Raw genomic sequence first — 12,154 nt, forward strand, 5'->3', positions numbered from 1 at the left:
AAAAGCCGTTTTCTTGAATTAAAAGTTTAGAAGTTCATATACACCTGTGTTTCGAAATCAACTTTTTTCTGCCAAGGGATAGTACACCGGGAAAAAAAAAAAGAATGAGAATAGTTACATACATTTTTCATATAAATATGTCATCCTTTTCAATGCTATTGTGTGTATAGAATCAGGCACAGTGTGTCAATTTAAAATTTATACAGTGGATGGAGTTTGTAATATTCCCCATGAAGCGCAGCAGCCTTCAAATTATAAGAGAGCGTTTTGAAGTGTCGTTTTAAAGACAAATAAAAAAAAAATTGTATAACCGAACTGTTAAAATGTTATCGCCTCCCAGCAGTTACCAACCCAGTGTGACACTTAAGTCATTATCCAAACAAATTTCTGTGGCATTTGGTGGTTTGGCAGGTGTTCGTTTCGGACCGTGATATTCGTGGTCATAAACGATTTTCTTCATTCCTGAAAAATTAAACTTCTTTCCAGATTTGTTTCGTTACCCGACAGCAGCAGCATGTTCTCCCAACCCCCCCCCCGCTCAAGTGAAGCTCCTTCCCCAGCGTCCCGTTGAGTACCGTTATTTCAAATAGTAACAGAAATGCACCGATATGAAATTAATACAACCGTGATTTCCCTTCTGCTCAGCCTGACGGAAACCAGAACCATTAAAAAGCAGAAAGGGGATCAGATTAGATTAGATCCTAATTTCTGTCTGTGTGTGTCGCTGATTCCTCCTCCCGTGCAAGAGAGGGAGGGAGGGAGGAGAGGAGAGGCGTTTTCCTCTTCCTCTATCTGTCCATCCATCTATCTATCCATCCATCCATCCATCCATCCATCCATCCATCCATACTGCCGGGGAGGAGTGGGTGAGCGTGGAAGAAAGGTCAGAGGTCGTCAGAGAGCGAAGAAGAGGATGAGGACCACGATCATGATGGCCACCAGGACTCCGATGGCGCACCACTGTCTCCGGCCTGAGGGACACAGCATGGGAGAAGATTCAGATACAGAGTGTGTGTGTGTGTGTGTGTGTGTGTGTGTGTGTGTGTGTGATGAGAATGCAGTGGTGACGGGGTGCATAGTGTGCTGGAAAATGGCCTTTATTTTCAGTTATGGTAACGTGAGATGTCAATCAAACCAGTAACCCCTAAACCGCTAGGCAGCTTGTCTAATCAACTGCCGTACGCTTGTGGATTTGTGTGTGTGTGTGTGTGTGTGTGTGTGTGTGTGTGTGTGTAGGTGTGTGTGTGTGTGTGTGTGAAAATAGATGAATAGATGCTTGATTAAGACCTGGGGCAGAGTTGGTGTGCTGTGGCAGCGTAATGAGATAAACAACAAAGACACAATAGATCATGCAAAAAACATGAAGAAAGAAAAAATAAAGAAACACTTTAAAAAACATGTATCTGGGAATTCAGCGATGTGGATGTGTCGTGTGTGTGTGTGTGTGTGTGTGTGTGTGTGTGTGTGTGTGTGTGTGTGTAAACTTACTGCTGGTCATGTGAGAGACCTTCTCCAGCTTCTTGAGGACCGAGTCCATGCGGGACGAAGTCTGGTCCATCTCGTCCCCAAAGTCCCCCAGCATCCTGAAAAACACGAAAAGCACACATTCATTTACACACTGTCAATTCAAGTACAACAGGAGATCGGCTCACATTTCACTTGTGTTTCACTTGATATTTTCTCTGATCCAGCTCCTATCTTTTAGATGTGCGTGTCTTTCTTTCGATTTTGATTTAGACTGTGTACATTATCATGAGCTTTTATGTGGACACTTGAACCCACAGCACCTTGTAGTACCATAAGTGCATATATTTTTCGTATTCAGGGATGCCGTAGGGAGTAGAGCAAGAGCAATTTTTATATACTAATTCAATTTTACATACTACTTTCTTTATACTACTACTACTACTCCAAAAACGAGACCCATACCCAAATTTGTACTTTTAAATCTTATACAGTGGTGGAAAGTAACTAAATACATTTACTCAAGTACTGTACTTAAGTACAATTTTGAGATACTTGTACTTTACTTGAGTATTTCCATTTTATGTTACTTTGTACTTATACTCCACTACATTTTAGAGGGAAATATTGTAATTTTTACTCCTTTACATTTATTTCACAGCTATAGTTACTAGTTACTTTTCAGATCAATATTTTATATTTAAAACATTTGATCATCTTTATAAAATAACTATAAAATAGCATTGTTATAGATTAGACTACCCAAAAGTATAGCTAAATTGTTGACAATTGTTGATTGTTGAAAACGTTGACAACTTTAAAATGCTGTAGTATTAATATTCCAATAATTTATGAAAAATATAACTTTCTAAATGGGGACAGTTTGCATAATGAGTACGTTTACCTTGATACTCTAAGTACATTTTGCTGCCAATACTTATGTACTTTTACTTAAGTAAGATTTTGAATGCAGGACTTTTACTTGTAATGGAGTATCTTTACATTGTTGTATTGCTACTTTTACTGAAGTAAAAGATCTCAGTACTTCTTCCACCACCGATCTTATATACCACTTTTTCAGAATTGTATGTTGTCGAAGAAAGATCAATTTTCTCTTCAGGGGTAAATTCAGTATAACAAAAAAATTGGTGGTCCCTGTGGGCATCGAACCCCCAACCCAGCAGCCTTAGTGCCTTGCTCTACGGCTCTGCAGGAGCATTATGAGAGGAGGAATGAAACGTTGACAAAAGCAGACGCTCAGACGGAGTTTGGTGTGTCTATATATTGGACCCCAGGAAGACTGTTACCTTGGTGACAGCTGATGGGGATCCTTATAGACTAAACTAAACATTGTAGAAGAAAAATAGGGAAAATCGAAGGTACCTTGCACATAGAAAACAAGCCAGAGAGGCTTTACTTTATTGTGAATACCAACTTTTACTGATGATCTAAAAATACTCGGTCTGTGCAGCCTGCTAGCTTTGTTTGTCCTGCTCTGCTCTGCCCATCTGTGTGTATTTATGTCCAGAGGGGGAATCTGGTCACTGACACTGCTCACTGACAGCTGACGGAGGAAGAGGAAGAGGAAGAGGGAGACGGCAGTGGAAGGAGTGGAAGGGAAATGTTGTCACAGTAAGCAAAGCCTCGTCCTACTTGCAAGGACACTGGCCTGGTCTGACTCTCCGCCTCCTGTTGACTAAACAAGTCCAGAGTCTGTTCAGAGCCGTCGTCCGGACCACATCTAGACCCCGTTTCATTAACAGTTTAAAACAGTGTGAAGGAGGGATTCTTGGGTGCTTGGTATTACACACACACTGGTGCGCTTTGGAAAAGGATCAGAGGGTTCAGTATATTAAAAAACATCAAGTCAAAAGGCACTTGTGTGGGTTGCAGAATTAGAAAGCCTTTATTTCATTAGGGCTCGGGCATTAAAATCCTGCTTACTGCGCAGTAAGAAGGATTTTAATGCCTGAGCTCTAATGAAATAAAGGATTTTTAAAAGGAAAAATCCACCGTCGGATCCTCTTACACTGTCAGATATCATCAAATTGTGATGTTCAGTGAATTCCAGGGGTTATTTTGTGATGACTAGGCTACATTTTAAATGACCAAATATCAAAATATCAAGGTCAGTTAAAAAAAATAAAAAATAAAAAGAATCTACTTCAATGTCGACTTCGTCTGATCGTCGAATCCTAGTGAGACGCAGTGTGAATGTGTTTCTGTGTGTATGCTTATGTTGTTGTGGCTGTGAGTGAATGATGACGTGGTTTGTGTGTGTGTGTGTGTGTGTGTGTGTGTGTGTGTGTGTGTGTGTACCCACACAGCCTGCTCGTCCAGCTCGTCCCGATGCGTCCTGACATGTCTTTGAGGACTCTGATGCTGCCTGACACCAACTCCAGGTGCTCATCCTGCTCCTGTATGATCAGCTACACACACACACACACACACACACACACACACACACACAGACACACACAGTTACTAAACTTTATCATCAGCGTAATCTTTTAGTATAATTTCTTAACACAATATTACACAGTAGCATTCACAGATTTAGTTTTAAGCCATTTTTTCCTGTTGTAATTGTCCATTTATTCTTCTTTAATCATGGTTTTAATTCACGTCTGGCATTTTCATTGGTCATACTGGCTTTATTTTGGTTTTATTGATTCTAAAGCACTTTGTAATGCTGTTCCAAAGAGTGCAAATACATAAAAAAAAAACCCCATAAAACCAGCAACGCAATGCTCCAAAACACCTTTTAATCACTGAAAAACAGAAGAGAAGGAATCTGCCCTCTGAGAGCTGATGAGAGCCGGCTGAGGCAGAAACTTTCTTGTCTTCGATTAAATCAAAAGGTGTTTCGAAGCACTGAACTGGATCCCACTAAACCAGTGATTCTCAACCTTTTTCATATCAAGGACCCTGTAATTTAGTCCACATCGGGGCCACGGACCCCCATTTGATGAGATTTTGCCTCTTGGACCCAAATCTGTGAATATTTTTAATGTTAGATATGATTTTGTCCAGAATCCCATGACTATCTGTATTGTAGGCAGAGAGACAACAGAGAAACTATGATCAAAACAGTCATTCTTCTACATTCTCCAATTGTGTTAACTTCTTGTAAATTAAATAATGCTGAAGTTTAACCATTCATCAATTCGACTGGGGACCCCCTGGAACCCCCTCAAGGACCCCTGGTGGCCCACGGACCCCCTGTTGAGAACCACTGCACTAAACCCTAGCCTGATATTCAGACTGAATGGCCATTTCGTATCCAGCCGCTTTGACATTACTTTCGGTTTTGGGTGTATTTTTTTTTTACCAAGAATATCGCCCGTTTTTGACTAAAATATATCGGTTAAGAAATGATTTCAACAAATATTATTCTGCCGAAACGCCAAAAACCGATAACGCACTAACGGTTCAAACTTAAGTCCCGCCCACAAAGGCGCTGTTTGGCCCGATCGTTTTTCTGATCGAGAAATCGCCGTTGAATAGAGCGACACCAGACCCTGAGTCGCCCGACCACATCTGAAGAGCGGGCGGGTCACGATTCAGGAGTCTGGAACCAGGCTAACTAAACCCAGTACCTGAGACAGAATGAGCGTATATACACTAGTGCTGTGTGGATCGGCTCTGACGCCATCCGAATCCGCATGTACGCATAAATCATCCACCCGCCACCCACCCTAACAAATTATTTTCTACGATTTATAGACCCGCACCCACATGGACATTTCACTCCACCTCTATATTGCCTTTTTTTTATGTTCGTTGTAGTGATGCATGAGTGTTTTCTTTAACGATTTACTTTAAAGATTAGAGAGGCTGCTCTCAGTAATTAAACGTTTCCATGGTGAACTGTGCCTTTGCAATACAGTTTCATATTTATGCTGCGGTCCCATTTCTCTCTTGTATAACAGAAATAATTGTTATTAGTGTCTACACAGCGTCAAAAACTCAACTCAAAATGGCAACAGGTATTTCCACAATTTTAGAGAATGTAATTAATATTTTCCTCATTAATGACGTATTATTTCACCCACCCACAACCCATCCGCTATTAGTCAGAATGTTAATTTTTATAACCTGACCCGCCCGACCCGACCCACACTTCCGTTTTACAAAATCCTGTCAGTCAAACACCCCCACACACAAAAAGTAGGTTTTACACCTTTTTTTTAAATCCTCTATCTCTATATCCATAGTGGGAAATCCATACCTGCCAACATTAGGCTGTGAAAAAGAGGGAGATTTTCTTACGAATGGATAGGCTATACATTGTCTATTGTCGGGGGGTGGGGGGGGGGAATCAAAATCTGCCTTTAACAACTATTTTCTGGTGCGTTTTGTACATTTATTGTACATTATTGTACAATATAGTTGCATTTGTGACCTCCCACAGAGATTAATAGCCTATGTAATCCAATCTAGAAATAACAGAATGAAATGCAGTATGAAATGTAAAAAAAAAAAGCACTTAAAATATCAAATATGACCCTACCAAAGTAGTTTGTTTGTTTACCATGGTAGTTTCCATATCCATTTTCCAGTAACTAAGAAAAACTCAGTTTCTATACCAGATAAGCAAGCATTCAGTAAGTGTTGATATTTCTAGATTATGCCACTTGGTTTATACAAAATAGCTAGTAAATAGCTAGTACATTTACAAGTTTGCTGATGTGGCTCGCGGTTAGAAAGGGGAAGGTCTCGCACCAAGTGGACTGACGTGTGGAAGGGTATTTCTTCTTCTTGGGACCTGGTTTCAGTGGCAAACTGAACGGAGCGGAGCGGGGGGGCTTGAGCGAGCGCGGTGACGAGCGACACACGTCAGGCAGGGTCGTCCGCGCACGCTCACCTCTGCCTCTGGGCTGGGTTGCCAGGTACCACGACACATATCCCCCACAGAAACTGAGAAACACCCATTTGATTTGTATCACTATGGAATCGGGAGATTAACGGGAGAAATTACCAATCGGGAGCACAGCGGGAGAAAGGGTTAAAAATAGGGAGACTCCCGCGAAAATCGGGAGTGTTGGCAGGTATGGAAATCCTGTTAATCAGAAAAAAGGAATGTTTAAAAAAAAAAAAAAAACGCACACTAGCAATTAATAGGGATTTCATTAGGGGAGATGAGGATATTATTAAGTAAATTGGTTTTAGTCACTGATTAATTAAACAGTCTTTTATACCCTCTCTCTTTTTCCTTTCCCTAGTCAAGTTAGGTCGGTTAAAATTGATCCATAAATCGTGCTCAACAGGTTTGTTACGAAGCATTTTACAGGGCAACAATAAAATAAAATGCAGGAATAAAGTAAGAAATAAAAGACAGAAAAACAAGAGACAACCAACACAAAAATACTCCATTCCTCCTTCTTCCCCTTTGCTTCCTTCATGACTCCCTTCCTATATTCCCCTCTTCCTTCCTTCATTCATTCCTCCCTCTCTTCCTTCCCTTCATTCCTTTTGTCCATCCTTCCTCCTCCCCCTCTCTACGCTCCTTTTATCCCCCTTTTCCTTCCTTCATCTCCTCCCCTTTCTTCCTTCCTTTTCTCCTCTCACTATACTTACTCCCTCCTCTTTCTTCCGTTCCATTCATCCATCCATCCATCCATCCTTTCCTTCCCTCTACCTGTTGTTGTTCCTGTTGTTCCTGGATGTATCTGGAGTTTGCAGACACCAGATGAGCCTCCAGTCCGGTTGATTTGTCCTGACCTGCCGGAGCCAGCAGGGCCTGGACACACACACAGGACCCAGGGTTAGAGAGAGGGAGAAAGAGAGAGAGAGAGAGAAAGTGTGTGTGAGTGTGTGTCATATGCTGGTGGTTAAGCACAAGTGAGCATATTGTTGGGAAAGTGTGAGCTTGACAGTTTGCTAGAGCCGCAAAACTACTATCAACTACTACACTTTCCAAATTTCCACAAGATGTTTGCAATATTTTGTGTATCAGACGGAAATGTGTCAGAATGCCCTGCCAACAAATCAGCTGGTGTGTATGTGTGTGTGTGTGTGTGTGTGTGTGTGTGTGTATATACGTGTGTGTGTGTGTGTGTGTGTGTATGACGAGTTAAATGAAGAACCTTCTGGCTGGACGCTCTGCCAAAAACTATGAACCGACTTCCAAAACAAATTCATGAAAAACACGGACGGCACTCCAGAAGACTTTTTTTAATGAAACAAGCCAAGACTTTGACCTCAATTATATCATACTGCTGTCATCATGTGAAAACCTCATAACTCCAAATTTGGCGATTTTCGTGTTTTACCAACTGAAGGTTTACATGCTCCTCTATGTGTTGGGAAAACTCTATGACACTTGGTGCTTATGAAACCCTTTCAAGGCTCACTAGATAAACTCAAACAAATAAATAGATAGATAGATAGATAGATAGATATTGGTATAAGGTTTACAAGTGGTGGTACATGGAGATACAAGGTTTTTCACCTGATGGTATTTGCCATATTTGGATTTTTTTTACTCTTTAGTTACAGTTTGCCCAAGCAAGTGTATGATTGTGTGTGTGTGTGTTTGTTTGTGTATGCGTCCGTCCACTAACCTGTCTGTTCTTCTTCTCAGCCTGGGCCACAGCTGTAGGGCTGGACAGCTGCTCCTTCATCTCCTACACACACACACACACACACACACACACACACAAATGATTAACCCACCCACTCCATAATCTGGTGTCATAATCACAGCAAAATCACTTTAAAAGCCAGGTTCAATTGAGGCTACACTGCAGACGGCTTCATTAACAATAATAATAATAAGATATTCTGGTGCTGAGCAGAATCAAAATGTTCAAATCCTTCATTACATCCCAACAAAGCTCTTTTGTTAGGCCAAGATGACTCACTTCACTTCAGGTCTATTTTAAGGATGGTACCTTTGCCTGCAAGACTAATGGGTTAGAAAGTGACTCAGATTTTCCACTGTGGCGACACGGTGGACCTGCAGTTCAGCGAGACAGCAGCTGAGCAGCTGCAGTGCAGGGAAATGAGCCGACAGATACTGAACAATCATTAACTGTCCCTCCTTATCATAAAAACACATACTTCTTAAACAAGGAACAAGTGTTTCAGTTGTGTGTGTCCTCACTTTGGCCCGTGTTTGACTGCGTTTGGCCTGTAGTGTGTGTGTGTGTGTGTGTGTGTTATTAGAACCACTTCAATCATCAAAATACAATAAATGTACAGCAATCTGTCTTGGTGACACTGATGAAGAGACACACAGACAGCTTCCAGAGTTTCACAGTTCATACTGAAACACATGGTGAAATATAAAAACAGGACTAGGGAAGCCGATATCAATCGGACCCGATCAAGGCATATTTTGATAGATCGGCCTGATCAAATCCCGATCCGTTTATTTATTTTCTCCCGCTCAGCTCCATTTATGACAATTGTCACAACAAATGTAAACAGGCGTTTATACCATCATCACCATGATGTCCACAGTGTGCCATTACAATACACTGCAGACAGAAAGCAATCTCTGAACCCATCGTCTATCGGTCTGACGGCGATTAGACTCTGGGGGCGACGGACAATATTTCAGGGTTTCCGGTGCAGCCAGCGGACATCCGGGACAAGACTTCCTCTTCCGTGAGCCGGTCATTGTTTACAGTCCGATTAGCAACTTGAGACGCGAGAGTGGAGTTGGAGTTGAGCAGATATCTGTTTATAGAGATTAGCCGAAATGTCGTCTGGACCTAAAACACCTACAAATAGTATCGATATCTGCATATGAGACGTCGTCTCTCAACTCCAACTCCATTCTCACGTCTCAATACCGATAGACGATGGGTTCCGAGATTGGACAGAAAGCAGCCCAGCAGCTACATGTATTGCTTGCAATGCAAGTATTTAGAGAGGCGGCAGCGACAGAGCTGCTTTCTATGTTAGTGTAATGGAAAGGTATTTCATTATTTTTATACTATACACCATCTGACAACATTGTAACAATGACAAAGTCTATTAAAGACAAAAAATGCAACCATTCTGTAGGTTATTTATCCTTAATACAGTTACAGAGCATTAACCTTATCTTTCCTCTCTTGGTTTGGTTTTACTGATTTTAGATCTGACCTCCCTCTTTTAGACCGACTCTCTTATTTCCCTATTTAAAGGAGCTGTTTTGGGAGGTTCTGCAGTGTCTATTTGTGAAGCCCTGTTAAGTTTTTGCACAGTGTTATATCACAGAAGTGATAAAAAACTGAAAACGTGGTGATAAAAAACACAAAAAGATGTGATGCAAATTATTGTTTTATCCAAGGGAGATAAAAAAAAAACCCCAAAGGCACTTGGAGAAACATTTTGCCTCAAAAAACAAAACCAAAACAACAAAAATGAATATGACAAGCAAAGAAACATAACACACACGGTAAAAAAAACAATTGAAGTCTGTACTGATGTGAATTACCTGTACAGATTGCCTGGTCCGCTCTACAAAGTCTCTCCTCTCCTGCAGCTCATTCTCCCCCAGTCTGAACTTCCCCGGGTTCGACTCCACGATACCTGACCGAGTCAAGGACCCAACAGACACACCAGCATGTCTAACTGCCTTCCCCACACTACAGCTATACAGTTAAATCATAAAAACACATAAATCTATATAGCACCTTTCAAATAAAAGTCAAGGAGATAAAGAGTTTAAAAAAAAATGCTAGAGAATGTAACAGGTAGAGAGTTTATCAAGACTTTGTTGTGTTGAAGTGAAAGCCTATGGACAGCAAAGGCCTGATCACAAAAAGCATCCTCTGCATAATGTAATGTCTAACATGACTGGCTCAATGTCTGGCATCTGTGGTGCTAGGACATTAAAGCCACAAGGAAACGGCACTTTGATGTCGTTCTTGCTTCTGTAATTCAGTGTGTCCAGTTGAAACCAGTTGAGTCGGGACAAAACACAGCGAGGGACTGTTAATGTGGGCGGGCGGCACCATAACAAACATGGAAAGCTGCAGACTCTGTGTAGTCGGTGACGCAATCTACTGTGAAATGCTTTGTACATAATTTTGATCTGTAACAAATTCTGCATTCTAAAAAAATTACTTCCAGCCACCGGGACACAACCATGGTGTCTTAGAGAAGGAAATAGGGTTTTCCACCATACCATTTTGCCACTCATGTCACTTTGAATGTTGTTAAGTTGCAGGTTTTATATGATGGGAGGGGCGAGTGTTACAAATTAGTGATGATGTTATCAGTTGAAGTTACCACTAAAAATACACCCTTTTCCAGGAAGTAACAAAACAATGGATTTTGATATAAAGATTTTATACTTTTTTTTTTTTAATTTGTTAAACAGGTGTACCGTGAAGGTTGTGACATGGAGAATTAACTAACAAGGTGAATATGTCACTTTTCATGTCATTGTGACTTTAATGCAACTCCTGACTAAGCTCATGTTTGATGTAATTAGAGAGAGAAAGGGTGGGAGCAGGAAAGTTTGACGTCATGTGGAGATAGACTGTATGAAAGAGAGAGCGAGCGAGAGAGAGAGAAAGAGAGAGAGAGATGTTGTTTTTCTCTAAAGGATACTGATGGTCTCACTGAGGTCCTCCAGGTCCCAGTCTATGGCCCTCAGACAGTTCCTCAGCTCGTTGGCGCTCCAGTCCAGTTCATCCCGACTCACCTGACACCACAAAACAACAAGAGTCACTCACTGTCGACCATGTAGACCATGAACCCAGCCTCAATAAAGACAGGTACACCCCCCTCTCCTGTAACATCCAAGCCAGGTTTCTACACAGGTGCTCACTCTGGTCTGGTTGAAGTGTTTGTGGTCAGTTAATAGGTCAGTAGTGTGAACACAACACAAGGCTTCATGTAAAACACTGTCCTGCAGCTGTGTGTCGTGTGCATGCAGGTTTTCATTTCAACCAAACCAACTAAACCAGCTGATTTCACCGACTTGGATCGTCCTCTCGTCCTCTCCGGTCCAAGCCGTGCTCATCAGTGAACTCAGCCAGTGGAGTGTTTTGGCTGGAAGGAAAACCTGCAGACACATGGGCTCTCAACAGGCTGCAGACCACTGATGTCAGCTCACCTGTGTCCCCTCCTGCAACAGTTCCTCCCATCTGTCAAACAGGCCCCGTGCACGGGAGAGGGCCTTCTGCACCTCCCTGGACACACACACACACACACACACACAGATTAAATTTACAACATTGACACTAATAAAGTTGGTAGCTTCACCCTGCAGACACCTGGCTGTTTTCTGGAGCAACGCCCCTCGTTCAAACTAAACAAACCTGAAGTCACATTTCGCAGCCTGCCGAGACTTCGCAGCGGGCTGTGAAGTCCCGGATCGGCCGAGGCCCGGTCAGAGAGAGCCGCTTGGCTCAAAGACAAATTTAGGTGACACCTGAGTGTGAACCCGCAGCTTGTTACACCCAGCAGCCCCAACTCAGCCCCAGCGCCGCCCGACCACCACACTACGCAGCTAATAACACTGAAGCTAGTTAGCTGCAGCTAGCAGGTCGGCTAACTAACGCTAACATTACAGTTTCAAGACAATAACCGCGCGCTGTCAGACCAAGCTGTCCACATGTAACTGACACACAGCGTGCTAGCTTGAGGCTACACACAGCGCTGTGTATTTAACTTGAAACCTCCTTACCCCTTCACAACGAAAAACGGGTCTTCAAGTGACATGTTTGTTTCCTTCCTCTTCACA

At 42.1% G+C, this 12,154-nt stretch overlaps 1 protein-coding gene across 1 annotated transcript; it reads right to left on the bottom strand.

The window, feature by feature from the left end:
- Window positions 1–560: 560 nt before the first annotated feature.
- On the bottom strand, window positions 561–12,154 carry LOC139667499 (syntaxin-10-like). The gene is given in 10 exon segments (XM_071546975.1): window positions 561–971; window positions 1,489–1,583; window positions 3,788–3,809; window positions 3,812–3,893; window positions 7,106–7,207; window positions 8,031–8,093; window positions 9,896–9,990; window positions 11,017–11,110; window positions 11,525–11,600; window positions 12,098–12,154. Coding segments are annotated over 10 exon segments (741 nt in total). The 5' UTR covers window positions 12,133–12,154; the 3' UTR covers window positions 561–894.

This window comes from Centroberyx affinis, unplaced genomic scaffold (genome assembly GCF_046629955.1).
Source record: "Centroberyx affinis isolate AG114_WGS23_722 - 3 ecotype Tasmania unplaced genomic scaffold, CSIRO-AGI_Caff_v1 ptg005576l_1, whole genome shotgun sequence".
Classification (NCBI taxonomy): domain Eukaryota; kingdom Metazoa; phylum Chordata; class Actinopteri; order Beryciformes; family Berycidae; genus Centroberyx; species Centroberyx affinis.